Below are 18794 nucleotides of genomic sequence, written 5' to 3'. Positions count from 1 at the left end.
TACAATAAAATAAATATATATATAGCTAAAATTCACTGAAAGTCAAGTATTTCATACATATATATATATTTATAAATATATATATATGAAATACATCCCTCTTAACCACGCCCCCCGCCCAAACCACGCCTCTGCCCCACCCCACCACCACCACCTCCCCGAAATGGGAGGTCTCAAGGTTGGCAAGTATGTATTAATTAGTATAATCGTTCTTATGAAACTTTTTCAGAACTGGTTATAGGTTACAGTAACACTCCTTCTGGTTGCATGGAGATGGCCTAAACATTTTTTTTTTAAGTTTTTTTTTTTTTAAAGTCTTTTTTTTTTTTTTTAAGATTTTTGAAAATTATGAATCAATTTACATTCAAAATGAGTAAGAATCGTGATTAGGGTGTAAATCAATTTTTTTGTGCACCCCTAGTATTCATTGTGCATTTGTTGTGTTTTTTTGATGTTGCTATTTAAAATCTAATGATTTTTTATGAATTTAATGTCTTCCTAAGAATTTAAGACCTCCTATCAGACGTTGACTCCCATAAGACAGGAAGTGGTGACATTTGTTTTGTTTTTTTATGTTTCTATTTAAAATCTAATTATTTTTTATGATTTTAATTATGTTTTCCTAAGAATTTAAGACCTCCTATCAGGCATTGTTGACTTCCATAAGACAGGAAGTGGTGACATTTCCTGTGCACAGATGCGGTGTAAGTGACGCTACTGACACAGACAACGTATGAAGGCAAACAAGGTTTGACACGCAAGTACTTTGCATGATTTGGGCTTCCATTTGCAAGCTCAAATAAAATAAAAAAACAATCATTTAGTTTATTTTCCATATTTATTTTCAAATACATTGTTCACTTGTTGTTTTGTCACGTAGAAATGCTTAAAAAAAGCCAGTTACATATGACGGTTACAAACATAAAAATAGACAGCAAGATTTAAAAAATAAAAAATAAAAATAAAAAAGTATGGATAAGATTTGAAGTTCAGCAGGTCATTTTCATCAGCCTGACAAAGACAAAAACACAATCTTTTGACATAATCCAACTACTGACAACATTTTAAGTTCCAGTGATTAAGACACAAAACTGTGTTTTAGAATGACTTAAAAACATTAAGAGCACAAATAAAAAGTTTATGGCACAAACAAATGATATTTGCAATGACAAGTGGGGCAGCTTTACACGGGTTGGTAAGAATGATAGAGACATTACTATGGGACTTTAAAACAGCCCTCATTCTCACCTTTGTATCCACCTGCAAGCGGTCCGGTTCCTGCACCATATTTACCGGCTTGCTGTCCTGTAAAAAAGTCCATTCAGGTCCATGTTAGAAAAAAAAGTGAAGTCTGGAAACAGCTCACAATTGAGAGTCACCACTTCTTTCATGGGTGTCTGAAGGTGCTTTTTGATTAATTAATTGATACTTTTATTAGTAGATTGCACAGTTCAGTACATATTCCGAACAATTGACCACTAAATGGTAACACCCGAATAAGTTTTTCAACTTGTTTAAGTCGGTGTCCACATAAATCAATTCATGCTGCTCCTCAAACGAAATGCATAAAAAAATGTAAAAAATACACTAGCATTTTAGGTCATATATTACTGTTTTTTCCATTTTATTTATAGACCGCATTTGACTTTCTTGAAATACTCAACTAATTTTATTCATATGACTGTTTTTCTGGTTTTGTGATCTTATGTAGAGACATATCTGTTATATTATGAGTTTGTCGTTATTACTGAAGTAGTGGAACTCAAGATGATAATTCGGAAATACACTGCGGTGCTGCTGTGCCAAAACGGCGATCCAATGAGAAGCTTGCAGTATTTAGCAAGGTCAAGAGAGGAAGGTGATGATGAAGGAGGAAGTCTGTTTTGCTTACCCAACGCTTCTTGACTTGCACCTAGCTGTTGCCCGTAGCCTTGGCCCGCACACACACACAAACACTCATCAGTAACCCAGTAACACAACAAAATATTCGCAACAGCCTTCTTTTTTTGTGCCAAGGCTTACTGGCAAAAACAGTCTCCACCGTTGAGTCAAAATGCTTAATGATGCATAGTTTCACAACTTGTCCCGATTTTTGCTTCCTTCCCTGAATTCAACCACTTGATGATAGAAATGAAAACCAATTTAGCGCGAACCCAACAGGCACAGGAACTTGATCCAACTTTGATTATACGTACATCACCTTAAAAACTGACTTCGAAACAATGTTGCAAAATAGTTGTATTTGTAAATTGAGATAATGTCTAATGTTGGATCCACATTGTTGGTTGGGAAATGACCATATTTCAGTTGGTCAAATTCACGTCACAACCTGACATTGAATAAACATTGTCAAAAAGCAAGTTGTTTTATGATTGTTTGTGTGTTGTAAAATATTTGTTGGGATGTTACCTAAATTCCATGATCAAATCAACCTCATCAAAAAGCATGTTCCAACGTTAGGTTTGAATTGCTTAATGCAGACGTGATTTGACCACAATGAAAAAGACTGAAAACATTTCCGGGGCTCTGGGGGACGAAGGCCCCCAGCCTGGTGGGGGGACAAGGGGAACAACGCCCCCCGAAGCGCCTGGTTTTTCACCAATTTAACATGCTAAAATTAACAAAGACAGCACCATTTGAAGAAAATATTTTAGTATTTAAAGACATGAAAACATCATTAATAGAACATACATACCCCAATTATCCTAATGAATCACTTTATATGGTTGAGTCCCAACAGTATTTAGTCACTAATATTTACATCGTGTTCATTTGACATCCACAGGTGTCACATTGATCAGTGTTATTATCTACAGTTTATTTACAGTATAACCACATTACTTCAGTTCACTTCTTTTAAAAAAATAAATGTAGAAGTCAATATTGCCTCAAATATTTTAAAGTGGCAGGGAAGTTAACATTAACGCGCATAAAAACGGAAACTGAAGGGAAACTTTCAAAGTAAACGGTTTCAAAAGCAAGAGTCTTCACTAAAGATAAAACAATAAAAATTATAATAATAGACCGTAAAATTATTGTAAAACCGTGATTGATAACACAGAACTATTCCCATTACATATCAATAAAAGTTGTCTAAGTCTAAACTGACGAACCGGAGAAGCTCGCCAGCACTAGCTAGCTTAAATGCTAACACTAAAACAATACATTAACGTCTTTCTCCGATAAATAGCAACATACCCCAATATGAGCGAGGATAACCACATAACTGTGTCAGCAATTAAGACATTAAACTGCGCACATTAATGCCACATGACGCAGTAGGCCTGTGAGCTCAAGACAGAGTGATCGATCGATCGATACTGAAGCAACGACAACCGGAAGTTGATTAAAATACATTGATTGATTGATTGATTAACATGACGTCACCAAAACCGGACAGGACGCTCCCAGCAAACGTGTCTTTCATTGTAAAAAATAAGAAAAAAAACTTTAAAAAATAAAAACTAAATATTTGCATGTACAAACACTCAAATAAAAATTATTTTTTACTTGAGTGTACTTTACTTTCACTCAAATAAAATTATTTTTATTTGAGTGAAAGCGTTCTTTCTCTCGAGAACCGACATAGTTTACATTTTAAATTTTTTTCCCCCCGAGATTAAAAAAGACGTAATTCCGACTTTGGAAGGAAAAATCACATGCCTGTTAATGTCAGGACCTAATACAACAAGTTCTCAATGTTGTTTCAACATCTTGTGCCTGCTGGGAGAAAGGAAAGAAAATGGTGAAAGGCCTTACCTGCTTGTGGAGTGCCGTATGCTGCACCTGAACACACCAAAAAACAGAATCATTAGACTGGAAAACACAATGTTCAATAAAATATTTTACTTTGTAATTTCAACATCTTGTGCCTGCTGGGAGAAAGGAAAGAAAATGGTGAAAGGCCTTACCTGCTTGTGGAGTGCCGTATGCTGCACCTGAACACACCAAAAAACAGAATCATTAGACTGGAAAACACAATGTTCAATAAAATATTTTACTTTGTAATTTCAACATCTTGTGCCTGCTGGGAAAAAGGAAAGAAAATGGTGAAAGGCCTTACCTGCTTGTGGAGTGCCGTATGCTGCACCTGAACACACCAAAAAACAGAATCATTAGACTGGAAAACACAATGGTCAATAAAATATTTTACTTTGTAATTTCAACATCTTGTCCCTGCTGGGAGAAAGGAAAAAAAATGGTGAAAGGCCTTACCTGCTTGTGGAGTGCCGTATAGTGCACCTGAACACACACCAAAAAACAGAATCATTAGACTGGAAAACACAATGTTCAATAAAATATTTTACTTTGTAATTTCAACATCTTGTGCCTGCTGGGAGAAAGGAAAAAAAATGGTGAAAGGCCTTACCTGCTTGTGGAGTGCCGTATGCTGCACCTGAACACACCCAAAAACAGAATCATTACACTGGAAATCACAACGTTCAATAAAATATTTTACTTTGTAATTTCAACTTTGTTCTCACCGTGTTTGCTGGCGCTTTTGCTGCCGTCACCGCTGAGGCCGATAGGTTGAGCAGCGTATGGATAGCCGCCATCTCCTGGGAATGACAGAGAAGGTAAGGGTTGGAATGTAATAAAAAAAAAAATTAAAAATATATTCCAATTGAAAAAAATATATAAAGATAGAACAATAAGATCATATGGACAGCCATAAGTGTTTACATTTTGCTTTTTATTTATTATTATCATTTTTTTTTTGTGTGGTTTTGTATTTGCTCTGTATCATTCCGTGAGGTGTATATTATTATCATTATTTTCTCTGTTTGGTTCATATTTTATGAAGTTTTGCACTTGTTGTGTTTTTCTTGTTTGTTTGTTTTTTATTGTGTCATTACATTTGGATATATGTGTCGGTTTAAATGATATTCATGAAGTAAGATAATGTATTATGTCAAAGGGGGCAGGAAATTATAAGATTTTCTTCATCCTGCTCTTCTCAGGCATTGTTGAGTGAATTTAAATTGTATAATTGAGGTATAATTATGTATCGTTCAAAATGCACATCAATGAAGGAGATAAAAAAAAATTAATGAATGAATGAATACAGTGGAAGCTCAATTTACAAACATCTGTTTGCAAACTTTCTGATTCAACAAACTTTTAGCTCGAACCACATTTGTTTCTTTGTGCAAAGCATGTCTCTGTGTACGAGTGCTTCATTCATTCATTTTGTGTCATGCCTGCAGGCAAAAAGCAGGGCGCAGTATCTTCGGTGAAGCGGAGCTTTCCACATCACTTTCGGCGCATTACAGTACTTGAGTGCGTGTGCCTTTTCTGTGTTTGTTTGCCTTTTCACAAGTTTTGTCCATTTTGCTAACTCAAACTGAATGCCAGAAAGACAACAAACCACCGTGGAAAGAAAGAAAGAATTGCTGTGGAAGTAGAAAAAACCCCAAACACCATTTACGAGAAGTAAAATAATGGCAATCACAAATATGAAAGAATCGACAAAGCAGATTTCATACTATAGCAAGTCTTAAATGTGATGAGTAAATTACAAAAATCAATGCCAAAGCAGACTTAATAAGCAGCAGATAAGAGCAACGTTTCATTCAGCGATATATCTTTCAGGACACACACACAGCCCTTCCTCCGACGCCTGCCTTCTCCCTCTCTGTTTCTTTCATGACAGCTCCTCCTGTGCCAATGTTAATGTAAGTTGATTTTCCTTTGTTTACATGTTGATTATTGTAGCAATATGGTTGCAAAGGATTTTTTTGATTTGTGATCGTTTGTGAGAGCATCAAAGCGACTTCTGTGTTAGTGTGCGTGTTGGCAGAGGAGCACATACAGAGCTTGTTGTTTCGGCTTGGTAATAAAAAGACAGTTGATCCATCACCCCCTCGGTATGTTTGTTTGATATACAGCAACATTTAGCACTTTATATTGTGTTCAAAGTGTACAAACCTTCACTATTATATGGACTTTTTTCAAGGCTGGAACCAATTATTTTTGTTTACATTGTTTCTTATGGAGAAAATTGCTTTACTATACAAACTTTTCGATTAACGAGCCCTGTTCAAGAACCAATTCAGTTTGTAAATCGAGGTTTCCCAACAGGCACAAGACATTAAAACAACATTGAGAACTTTTTGAATTAGGTCCTGAGGTTGAGCAACTCAAACATATCGTTAAAGGGGAAAATTATCACAATTTCAAAAGGGTTAAAAACAGCAAAAATCAGTTCCCAGTGGCTTGTTGTATTTTTTGAAGTTTTTTTCAAAATTTTACCGGTCGCGGTATATCCCTAAATAAAGCTTTAGAGTGCCTTATTTTCGCTATCTTCGGAACCACTATCCATTTTCCTGTGACGTCATACAGTGCTGCCAATGTAAACAAACAACAGCGAATACCACAGCAAGATATAGCGACATTAGCTCGGATTCAGACTCGGATTTCAGCGGATTAAGCGATTCAACAGATTACGCATGTATTGAAACGGATGGTTGGAGTATGAAAGTATTGAAGAAGAAACTGAAGCTATTGAGCGAATAGCTATTGACGCTATTCATAGCCATAGCATGGCCGAATAGCTGCGTTAGCATCACCGGTAAAATGTGCGGACTAAACGATCGACTTTCGCATCTCGTGACACTGGAGCAACTTAAATCCTTCGATTGGTAAGTGTTTTTTTCGCATTAAATGTGGGTGGAAGGAAACGTAATATAGTTGCAAATGCATCTGCAGGTTATCCATACATGTCTGTGCCATGTCTGCTTTAGCACTGCCGGTAAATAGCATGTTAGCATCGATTAGCGTAGCAGGTTAGCATCGATTAACTGGCAGTCAACATCAACAAAACTCACTTTTGTGAATTTGTTGACTTTATACTTGCAAATGCATTTGCAGGTTATCCATACATCTCTGTGCCATGTCTGCTTTAGCACCGCCGGTAAATAGCATGTTAGCGTCGATTAGCGTAGCATGTCAGCATCGATTAGCTGGCAGTCACGCCGCAACCAAATATGTCTGATTAGCACATAAGTCCATCCATCCATCCATTTTCTACCGCTTATTCCCTTTTGGGGTCGCGGGGGGCGCTGGCGCCTATCTCAGCTACAATCGGGCGGAAGGCAGGGTACATAAGTTAACATCAACAAAACTCACCTTTGTGATTTCGTTGAATTTATCGTTGCAAATGCATCTGCGGGTTATCAATACATCTCTGTGTCATGTCTGTCATCGCCGGTAAAATGTGGAGACACTGGCACATTCAATGGGGGTCTGGCGGCAGACACTTTCGCATCTTCGGGCCAGTAGTGCAACTTGAATCCCTCACGGTTAGTGTTGTTACACCCTCCGACAACACACCGGCGAGGCATGATGTCTCCAAAGTTCCAAAAAATAGTCAGAAAAACTGAAAATAACAGAGCTGAGACCCGGTGTTTGTAATGTGTTGAAAATGAAAATGGCGGCTGTATTACCTCGGAGACGTCACGTTCTGACGTCATCGCAAAAAGAGCGATAAACAGTAAGGCATTTAATTCGCCAAAATTCACCCATTTAGAGTTCGGAAATCGGTTAAAAAAATACATGGTCTTTTTTCTGCACAATCAAGGTATATATTGACGCTTACATAGGTCTGGTGATAATGTTCCCCTTTAAAACAACATGCTTTTTGACAAAATTTAATCAAGGTTAGGTTTTGATGTTGACTTGACAGTTGAAATTTGGTCATTTCCCAGCCAATATTCTACAACAGAAATACAACGTTGAAACAACATGCTTTTGACGACGTTTATTCAAAGTCAGGTTGTGACATTGATTCAACCATTGAAATTTGATCATTTCCCAACCAACAACATGGGTCCATCGTTAGACATCAAGGTTGTCTCAATTTACAAATACAACTATTATGGAACGTTGTTTCAATGTCCGTTTTGAAGGACTTGCATGTATCATCAACGTTGTATCAATGTCCTGTGCCTCGTGGGTCTACTGTAGTAGTTTTGCTAAGATGTACTTAAGGTTACCTTCAAGTCGGGCAGGAGCCACAGGAGCGCCAGCGTATGGGCCCTGAGGTCCAGCTGCAGAATGAAAACAAGAGTTACAAGTTACAAAAAAACAGCAGTCAAGTACAAAATTCTCACCATATTTTCCAGCAGCTGGGTCTAGTCCAGCGCCAAGTCCTCCTGGAACAAGATAAGATAATTTTATTTAATAACAAGAATCGAAACAAGTGCACATTAGCAGAGGAATATTAATGGATTAGCTTACCGTATGGTACCTGAGGCTGTCCAGCGTAGCCTCCTGTATGCGAAGCTGCAACATTCACAAAACTAAAAAGTTAAATTGCATTTTCAACCATTTTAAACTTAATATTTGTTACTTTCTTTTTCCTTTTGGGTCACAATGAAAATGTTCCCTCACCCAAAAATGCACAAATTACAGTACTGTTGATCAAAGTGTAGAGCAAAAGCATCCAGTAGATTAAAACCGCATACATCAGATGATTTTTTATTACCTCCAGGAGGTTATGTAGTTGTCATTGTTAGTTACAGCAGCTGGCAAAGTAAATCAAAAAGTTATGGGTTGATTTTCATGAAACCTTCGGGAAATGTCCGAAATGGACTAAAGAACAACTGTTAACACTTTGGGCCCGATCCGGATAGTTTCTACTACGTTATCTTACGTTTACATTTCTGGGTGTGTGTCTGTGTGTGAATAGACAAAGACAGTGGATGACTGACAAAGAGTGTTCACCCCGTTTCTTTCGTTATGGGCAGATTTTGATGACACTTTAAGGAAATGTCAGTAATGGGATAAGGCCGTGTTTACTAACCATAGGGTTCGTGGCCCATTGTGGGGTCACGAGCACCCCCTACAGGGCCTCCAAAAGATATCTGTTTCTCAGCTGTGGTCACTTTTCCACCCCTTGTGGCAGTAATGACAATTTAGAACAAACAATAGACGCCTGGAGCTAAAGTTGTAGTTAAGCCTTAAACAGTTTAAGTAACATATATATTGTTAATATGATTTATTATAAATTTAGTTAGAAATTATTTTATCAATGTGTAGTTCTACGTAAATTTTATTTTTCATATTTTTTTGGAGTCCCTTCTTTTTCAGTATATTTGATTAGAACTTATTTTTGTAATCAGTCTGACCTAAGCCTTGATCATGTTTGTGATTAACACATGCTTTCATATCCTTTGACAAGGTTTTTACTGTTATAATTAACTTTTATTAAATCAAAAGTAAGATTACTAATTCATCCATCCATCCATTTTCTACCGCTTATTCCCTTTCGGGGTCGCGGGGGGCGCTGGCGCCTATCTCAGCTAATTCAGTGATAATATATTTGAGTGGGCCCAGGGCCCTCCGTAGTGGAAAAATTAGGCCCCAAGGTCCAAAAAAGTAAGAACCCCTGAGGTAAAGAACAACTCACTACTTTTTGAGGGTGATCCGGATCACCGTCTGGATTCAGGACTTTCACCACTATTGCGAGGCACGGCATTGCGGAAGGTCTCTGCATTTCTGGTTATTGAGAACTTCATGACCGGAGTTTCCAAAGTGCAACCTGAAAGCAGTTTGTGTCCCGCAGCACGTTTTTAATGGCCCATGGCATATTCTGATAATAAAATTAAACGCGGCTCGCATTAGAAGATTTTAAAGCAGTATTTGGGCCACACAGAGAAATAAAAAAAATAATTGGCCTAAATCCCCAAAAATTGTCACTTACAAACAAAAAAATCAAAGAACATATGTATCTTTCAGATTTATTTGTCAAATCTGACAATCTATTCTGGTTTCGGTGTTTTCCTATTTATTGTTTGAATTGCTTAATCTGTTTAAAAAAAAAAAATTGGCCCATCTCAAATCTTTTTGAATGCCCGTCTAAAAAAATGTTTGTATGCAGGCATGGTCAGAAAAAGTTTGGACAATCCTACTTTTTGACATTTTAATATAGGACAATATTTTCCACTTTATTTTCACGTGACTGTCCTGTATCAAAGGTACATAATGAGTCAATATTTATTTGTTAGCCTTATTCGTTAACTAAACAGATTTGTCTACTTAATTGTGTGAGAGGTACTCACCAGCTCCATAAGGATTGCCATAACCGTTCCCATGACCTATCAGATTTGGAGGCAAATAAATAAATGCTTGTTTGCATACGACGCTTCAAAGCACATCCTATTCAAAGAACAGGATCACAACTACACATTCATCTTGTTTGATGGCTTCTTACCGTAGCCGTTGCCTGCCTGAGCACCGAGGAACCCTGCGCCACCGTTGGCATAACCTGCAGCGCCGTTACCATAACCTGTGACAACATATTGACTCACCGTCACTACACTGCATTTGGAGAGGGAAACATGTACAGTATTTTTATAAGTTATATAAATGTCTAGTTTAAATGTTGAAATTGTTTGAATGTTGGTAAAGGGCTAGCATATTTTTAACATGGCGCAAATAACAGAATCTTTTATTAGGTTAAAAGGTATGAAATCAGCATTAAATATTAGCATGGTAATATTAGCATTTTACGGGGCAACAGCCAACATACATGTAAGATGGCACCGAGTAACGAAAACTATGATTATTAGGTTATAACGTAAACCATCAACACATTCCACTCCTTCTGGACTTTCATGCTATTTACCACTTTTCAAAATTTCCGCTGTTCACAAATCGATTAAATCCAAGCCCTTTGTTTTTTAACGGTAGTTGTTTTTCAACGACTTTATCAATTAAATCGGTATGGGATGGGTTTTTTTTGCGCACACACACTAATTCTGACCTGTTGACACACCGGTAGGACCTTTGGTATATCCTCCGTGACCAAGAGCAGCTAGAGATGACGAATTTGACAGAAAATGAGTTGGGATTTTGCAAAAACAACAAAGAAAACAGTACAAAAGATGATGTGTAGACTTACCTCCAAGTTTACCGCCTGCTCCCAAGTAGGCTCCCTGGCCTAAAGCTGTAGCCAGTGAGCATAAATGTGCATTCATAACAAGCGGCTGAAAAAATATTGTTAGTTAAAATGTTTGTGCCACGCGTTACCTGGTCCATAAGCCCCCGGTACCAGGCCTCCTCCAAGAAAATTCCCTTGACCATAACCTACAGACGGAGATAACACAACAGATTGAAGATAGGCACACTAACACAAAGTATAGAAGTCTAAAAATAAGAACACAATCCTCACAAACAACCGGTTTGTGAGGATGAAATGAAACATGAAAACAATTAAAAGGCAGTTGTTATTTAGTTATATGGTATTAGGAATAAAAAGGACTCAGTCTGATTCCTATTAGTGTATCTACTCCACAGAAAGGGGATTTTAATCATTAATCTATTGTAATCTATTAAATTGTCCGGCAGGCTTTTACCTTCCTGCCCTCCACCGACACCTAAACCTGCCTGTGGTGTCAAAGGTATACTACTTCTTTGCACTTCCTGTGTTTGAAGATTTGACGGTTGTTTGCTTGAAGTCCCACTGATTTTCCATTCATTGGAGTTTTGAGCCGGGATCCCAAGGACATCTCGCCTCTTCTGTTCGGGAGCTAACATGATTCTGGTAGCTCGCAAGCGAGCTAATGGATTGGCGTCTGGGGCTGGTAAAAGATCAAATGTTTCAGGTCTTGGTGCTTGAGGAGTAGCACGGGCAAGATGGTGTCCCAAATTCCTGGAGGATCCACAGTTGATGATTTTCCAGCGCTGTAGACGAGATGCCTCATTGCCTCTGCCGTTCTGTGCAGGGTAAGACGCATCGATGGTTCTGAGCTTGTCTTGATCTAAAGACTCCGGTTTTGGGGCTACTCCAGAGGGCCGTGTGGCTCCATGACTTGCGCTGATCTTTCTTTTTAAAAATAAAGGATCAAGAGTGACCCCTGCTGGTGTGGAGGACACAGCCAGACCAAGACTTTGGGCCCCCAAGTTTGGCTCAAGTTTCGGGTCGAGGCTTTTAGTTTCTATTCCAGTCACCAGGACAGCAGGTGCAAAGCTACTGTCTGTATCTAATTCAGGAGCTGTAGGGCCGAGTGCACTTCCTCTCTCCTTGTTGGACCTTTCAACTCCAAGAGTTCCTTCTGGACCTCCCAATGGGGCACCAAGGGCTCCACTTTTTGCTCTCTTGCCATCCTGAGCAGCTTGGCCTTGCGTAGCCTTCTCCAATCCTCCCACATCTGCCGCAGACACACCTGACAGGGACATATCATCATGCAAAAAAGTGTTCACCCCACGACGACAAATAACGACGGCCATGACATGAACCTTGGTGATGTAGTATCTGTTGCCATGTGATGGCACATGTTTTTAAAGCGTTGTGTGTCAGCAAACATCTAATTTTATGAACCATAGTTACTTAATGGCCAAACCTAAATACATGGACAATAGGGTGTCTTCCAGACTATCAATACACTATATGGAGGAAATCAAAGTCTCAGGGGTAACAGGGGAAAGAAAATAAACATCTCGGCCCTACCACCATGACAATAGTAGGAAGCTTGGACACAGGTGGAACCCATTAACAGCCCAAAAGGCCAAGGGTCACGGGCTGAGACATGTAAGAGCCAATTCTGGGACAAAGGAGTTGACAAATAAAAAAGGGACAGCACGGTGTGTACCAAGATTGATGTTTCACACACACACACATTGCAGAGAGATATATCTTGGGTAGGTTTTCCCCACAGATATAAATGCTACAGGACCGGTTGTGATGCTCGCTGTTCAATAAAGTAATCTTTGTTCAACGATCATCACCAGCATCATCCCTATTGCTTCACACACCAACACCATCCTTCTACCTATGAGAAGGAGGCAGGCCAGAGACACGACACTGACTACACGGACTGGCATCCATGGTCAGTCTAATAATTCCAATACAAAATAAGATGAAACAATACTGAAAAGATGAATCTACAGTATATGCTTGGAAAATGTTTTTATGCTCCTCTCATACTATAAGGGTGCGAGTAATCATGCATACAAATGTGAACCATGAGGCGAAACAAATAGCTTCTGAGTTTGCGGTGTAAATACTTGATTACCTGGTCTGACCGCAGGGTAGCCCAAGCCAGGTGAAGGTCCGTATCCTGGCAAAAAATAAAGTGCCACATTTAAAACATATAAAAACAAACATGCATTATGACAGTGACGTGCGGCAAGGTTCATGGCTGGTGAAGCTTTGACTCCTTTGGGAGGTTTTGATGGCATTCTTGTGTTCTTATCAACGTTAATACAGTTGTTTATTAAGAGGAAGACAAGAAAAATTTGCAATTATTCCCTTTAAATAAAAATTTGTTTTTTAGAGACAGTGGAATTTTGATTTACGAACCCCTCTATTTTTTAACTTTTATATCGAGACAGATATGCATCCGTTTGCGAACCATGTGTGTACGAACGTTTCACTCTTTCATTCAATTTGTGTCCCGCCTGCAGGCACAAGGCGCCGCATTTTTGGGGAGGTATTTTTTTTGGATGTGTGCCTATTTTGTTTTTTTTCGGCTTTTGACAAGTTTTGTCCAATTTGCTAACTTAATAGGAGTCCCGAAACAACATACCAGCGAAAAGACGGAGGGAATCGGTTTGAAGTTAAAATAAGACTATTTGCGAGAAGTAAATTAATGACACTCATAAGCATTGAAGAATCGATGGAGAAGGCTTCGTACCACAACAAGTTTTAAATGTGAGGAGACCAAATTCTGGAAAAAATGTCAAAGTGGATCAACTTCACAGCGGATGAGAAGACTACCTCTTGTTCAGCGACGCCTCTTCCAAAACATACGACTACACCACCCCGGTCCATCCTTTTTACCCCGTCTGTCCACTCCTTTCTCGTCAGCTTTTCCTTTGCCGATTTTAAGGTAAGTGGATTTTACTTTTTAAAATGTTTATTATCGTAGCAAAATGGTTGTTAAAGTTAAGGATACCAAAGAGACGTGTGTGCGCGGGTGTTGGTAGAGCAACGCTTACACTAGGTGTGGTGAAATTACCCTCTGCATTTGCCCTTGTTTCACCCCCTGGGATGTGAGGGGAGCAATGAGCAGATGGGGTGGCCACACTCGAGAATCATTTGTTTCCCATTTTTATAGTCTTTGCTATGACTCAAAATGGGGTTTGAACTCACGCCCTACCGATCTCAGGGCGGACACTCTAACCACGAGGCCACTGAGCAGGTCCTATAAAGTTGATCCATCAACCGCTTATGTATATTTTATATATATAGTACTGTATAGTACTTTATATTATGTTCAAAGTGTACAGACCTTCACTAAAATATGGACTTTTGTTGAGGCTGGAACACATTATTTATATATACCTTGTTTCCTATGGAGAAATTTGCTTCACTATGCAACATTTTTGAAAAAAGAATGTTAAATTTGTAAATCAAGGTTCCACTGTACATCTTTATCATGTTCTTATGTGCACCATACGCACGCCTTCATCTGTGTCTGTTTTACTAATTATTGTGATTGGACAGCATACTGATGTCAAAGAGCAGCGGCGGCGCTCTCTTACTCTCTCTCTGTCGCACCCGTACCCGCGTATCATGCCAAACCTCTCTTGATTAGTGACAATATAATTTTTACATTAATTATTTTGTTAAATAAACTGTTCAATAAGAACCAGTAAGTCAATAGCGTCTGTCCTTGATGCTACGCGTCCCTTTTTAAACTAGACAAGCGACACTGTGACCGTAACTCGTGTTTTTTTTATAAAACCAAAAGCCATTTATGGTTTTATTGTAATTTTTTTATATGAAGTCCATGCACTTCTCTTTTTCTGGGAAAAACGCTGTTACCCTGTTGTAAAAGTCATTACTTAAATTAAGACTATAAATGTCATTGTGTAGAGTAAATGTTCCTGCAAATATTATACTGGCAACATGCTAATAAACAGAACAGGGCACATGGCATTAAACACAGTTTATGAAGAGTTGTGCAATCGGAGTGTAGGCACAGCTCCCACCACCCCATGACAGGTTTTTGCCTTGGGTTTCTTCAAGAAATGTGTGAATTTGTCGATTTTTAATTAAGAACATTTTAAAAACGATTATAGAAAGTAGATTTTAAACACAGTTCAATTGACTAATATTGGTACTTCTTTTATATTGTGCCTTCCCTGACTGCAGATCAGTGCACCGATTTCATTCAGTGCTATGTCAAATGAAACACTGATGTTTTTTACCTGTTAGAGGGCCACCACCATAAACTGTAAAGACACAAAAAAAGAATTGAGGAGAATGGCACGGTAGATTGCAAAACCCCACCATGGAGATTCTTACCACGTTTGCCTCCGTGGCCCAGGCCATGTCCATTTGCATGTCCATGTCCAAGTGGTAATCCTGTGCCAAGACCGGCCCCTAGTAAATACAACATTATAATACTTTCAGCTGCCTACTACAGGCTAATAAGTACACAATATGTCAATACCGTAGACTCTGTGGGTTCCATAGCCACTAGGTAGCCGTGCAGGTACATTTCCCAGTCCAAGAGGTCTGTAGCCTCCTATGACAACAGTTAAAATAAATCAATAGTATTTTTTGTGAAATATCATGCAGGTTGATATTGAATCTGCACACTCTTCTCTGTTTCAACACTATGCTTCTTTATATAATATATTGGGTGGCACGGTGGGTAGAGCGGCCATGCCAGCAACTTGTGGGTTCCTGGTTCTATTACCGCTTCTACCATCCATGTCACCCCTGTTGTGTCCTTGGGCAAGGGCCACTCACACTGGTGTATGAATGTGAATGAATTGGTGGAGGTCGGAAGGGCCGTAGGTGCAAATTGGCAGCCAGACTTCCGTCAGTCTACCCCAGGGCAGCTGTGGCTAAAAAATCAGCTTACCAACATCCAGTGTGATTGTGAAGTGAGTGAATGATGGATTCTCACTTCTCTGTGAAGTGCTTTGAGTGTCTAGAAAAGCACTATATAATGCATTATTATTATTATCAGGGATATTTTGACTATTTTTGCAATTTTTCTGGCTCCAAGAACTTCAGATTGGTGCCTTAATCCAGTGTTTCTCAGTACTCAGTTATAACACACTTTTGGAACTTGTGACAGTAATGACAAACTCATACAAACAAAAGAAGTTTTGGGCTACAGTGGTAGAGAAGTTTCTTAAGCGCAAAAATTATGACTAAAATGGTGAAACTGTATTTTTATTTGCACTTACATTTTATTGACAGTTACATAACATAATAAATAAAAATGTAATTTATTCATTTTAGCACAACATAGTTGTAGATACATTTATTTTTGTTTATAAGTCCCCTCTTTTGCAGTATATTTTGTAAGTACTGTTACTTATTTTTCTAATCGGCCTGACCTAAGCCTAAGCTTTATCTGGTAAATAAATAATACAAGTGAAAAACACATGGTTTCATATTTTTGGACAAGGTTGTAAACTGTAGGTAGGTTAGAGATAATTATTGAATATGAATGAAAATCTACAGTAAGATTACTAATTCGGAGTTGATATTTGAGTGGTCCCTCTGTACTGGTCAAGTCTGGCTCCGAGGCCAAAAAGGTAAAGAACGCCTGCCTTGACCTGCATCTTAAATTGATGACAACTTACCAACTCCAAGTGGACTGGTCACCGGGTAATGCCCAACTAAAAAGAGGCAAGCCTTAACATTACATCATGAGAGACAATTTGTTCAAATACTTCAAACATGACAATATTAATCAATAAAGAATACAAATAGTTTGTGTTCAGAGAATGAAACATACTTCCAGCTTTCAAAGGTTTGTTGGCATATCTGCTGCCCAGAGCTCCCAGGGCACCGTGCACTGTGACAAAATACAAAGAACCGTCAGGAAAATGTCTACCTGCTCTCAGTGGCTAAAGCCTTCAGAGTACTGACCTCCTTTTATTTTAGATCCAATGCCAACACCTGGAGAGCAGATTCAAGTGTTTAATTAAGCAAAATATCCATAATAATGATATACTAATCACCTTTACCTCTGGCTGGCACCACTCTCCCCCAGGACACACCCTGAGGTTTCACACCTGAAAAATGAAAATAAAATTAAACCACTTTAAACGCTTGATCCCCCTAAATACTTGGGCTGAATGGACACATACAGCAGAAAAAGGGAATGACGCATGAAAAGAGGCGACTTTGTGGAGCCTGTTGCTTCTTGTCACATTTGTCTGTCAAATTTTATCCGGCCTTTGATCAAAGGACATTAAAAAATTTGAACTTCGGTAATGTGGAGTGGTATCTAACAAGTAAGTGAGACTGAGCCACTGAAAGCGCTGATTCATGGAAGCTTTGGAAGAAAAGAGGCTGCACCGATGTCCACCCAAAAAATAATATACTTGCTGGAGCGTCCTTAACTCAACTGCTTTTTTAAGAGTCCTGTAAATATACAACAGCAAGCGTATTTATTTGTTAATGTAACTTAAGTGGAGTAACTAATGCAGTTGAAAACAACAAAACCTAACCTCAAGAACACAATTTAAAATGTCAAATTATCAAAATGGAAAAGTACTTTTCTTACACGAAAAGCAGCCTTTTGAAGTTCTAATGCATTTATTAATTAAGTCACTTGTTATCTTTCAAAACCTTTACAAAAGCATGTGTTGTTGCTTACCGCCCTGCAGCGTTTGCTGAATGAGGCAGAGGAGCAGCGAGGCTTGAAGAAAAGCTGGACACAGCATGATAGAGGAGAGACGACAAGATCAAATGATGGCTGGATGAATGAATGGATGAAAGTCATAGGTCTTTTATAGGCTGCTGTGTGTCACGGCTCCCTCCCACTGTCCGGTCCTGCCCCATGCGCAGGTCCTGTTGGGTCACACTGAGGCCCGTTTTAGTCCACTTCCATCTCCAAACCAACTCTTAGTCCCAAATTTTCTCTTTAAATTTAACATGCGCGCTGGCGAATATACACAATGTCCCCAAAGTCTGGACTTGTAATATACACATATCATACACATACTGTAGATCAGTGGTTCTCAAATGGGGATACGCGAACCCCTGCGGGTACTTGAAGGTATGTCAAGAGGTACGTGAGTTTTTTCCAGAATATTCTAAAAATTGCAACAATTCAAAAGTCCTTTATAAATATATTTATTGAATAATACTTCAACAAAATATGAATGTAAGTTCATAAGCTGTGAAAAGAAATTCAACAATGCAATATTCAGTATTGACAGCTGAATTTTTTGTGGACATGTTCCATAAATATTGATGTTAAAGAATTCTTTTTTCGTGAAGAAATGTTTAGAATTAAGTTCATGAATCCAGATGGATCTCTATTACAATCCCCAAAGAGGGAACTTTAAGCAATATTTTGCACTGTTATACGATTTAATAAATCAGAAACTGATGACATAGTGCTGTATTTTACTTCTTTATCTCTTTTTTTCAACCAAAAATGCTTTGCTCTGATTAGGGGGTACTTGAACTAAAAAAAAATTCACAGGGGGTACATCACTGAAAAAAGGTTGAGAACCACTGCCGTAGATAATACAAAAACAACACACAAATAATATTGATTATCTTAAAATGATATAAAAAATATAATAAAATATATATTTTTAAATACCAATGCAAAGAAGAAACAAGAATATTAATAAAAAGTTCACTTAAAACGGAATGAGGAAAAAATAACTAAGGATGCAAACGTTAAGTGTGAGGAACATAAATCGCACACAGAAGGTGTGGGGAAGTAACAGTAAACACCACACGGCAGTGCCGGAGCAGAGCCACAGTAAAGAGAAGCGTGAGTGGAGTCAAAGCAGAGGAGATAATCACGAATGAATGGGTCAACCATCAGGATGATCATGACAGTACCCACCCCCGCCCCCAA

The 18794-nt window shown here is 38.5% G+C and overlaps 1 protein-coding gene across 19 annotated transcripts; it reads right to left on the bottom strand.

Annotated features, from left to right (window-relative positions):
* Window positions 1-800: 800 nt before the first annotated feature.
* On the bottom strand, window positions 801-17697 carry LOC133556010 (uncharacterized). 19 transcript variants are annotated; one of them, XM_061905589.1, is made up of 26 exons: window positions 17574-17697; window positions 16939-16986; window positions 16841-16870; window positions 16707-16766; window positions 16552-16587; window positions 15402-15476; window positions 15254-15331; window positions 15157-15180; window positions 13017-13061; window positions 11032-11088; window positions 10904-10948; window positions 10766-10816; window positions 10214-10288; window positions 10062-10097; window positions 8239-8283; window positions 8112-8153; window positions 7995-8048; window positions 4485-4559; window positions 4370-4396; window positions 4216-4242; window positions 4064-4090; window positions 3912-3938; window positions 3760-3786; window positions 1892-1930; window positions 1249-1305; window positions 801-1011 (listed from the first exon to the last, which is right to left on the bottom strand). In XM_061905589.1, exons 1-26 carry the CDS (start codon window positions 17638-17640, stop codon window positions 1007-1009), a joined length of 1179 nt encoding a protein of 392 aa, XP_061761573.1. In that variant the 5' UTR covers window positions 17641-17697; the 3' UTR covers window positions 801-1006. The 19 variants fall into 19 exon arrangements, with proteins under 19 accessions (XP_061761573.1, XP_061761553.1, XP_061761556.1 ...); XM_061905569.1 differs by lacking the exons at window positions 13017-13061; window positions 15157-15180; window positions 15254-15331; ... (4 more) ...; window positions 16939-16986; window positions 17574-17697 and adding an exon at window positions 11358-12418; XM_061905572.1 differs by lacking the exons at window positions 4216-4242; window positions 13017-13061; window positions 15157-15180; ... (5 more) ...; window positions 16939-16986; window positions 17574-17697 and adding an exon at window positions 11358-12424.
* Between the last annotated feature and the right edge of the window lie 1097 nt (window positions 17698-18794).

Source organism: Nerophis ophidion, linkage group LG07 (genome assembly GCF_033978795.1).
Source record: "Nerophis ophidion isolate RoL-2023_Sa linkage group LG07, RoL_Noph_v1.0, whole genome shotgun sequence".
NCBI classification, from domain to species: Eukaryota; Metazoa; Chordata; class Actinopteri; order Syngnathiformes; family Syngnathidae; genus Nerophis; species Nerophis ophidion.
Note: the sequence above shows the minus strand (reverse complement) of the source record. Positions and strands in the feature narration are given on the sequence as shown.

Coding starts and splice junctions, on each gene's coding strand:
- LOC133556010 (XM_061905569.1), bottom strand. CDS start 12,231: ATGGCCGTCGTTATTTGTCGTCGTGGGGTGAACACTTTTTTGCATGAT. Junction 8,154..8,238: donor ACAGCCTCAGGTACCATACG/GTAAGCTAATCC, acceptor ATCTTGTTCCAG/GAGGACTTGGCGCTGGACTA. Junction 4,091..4,215: donor ATACGGCACTCCACAAGCAG/GTAAGGCCTTTC, acceptor TGGTGTGTTCAG/GTGCAGCATACGGCACTCCA.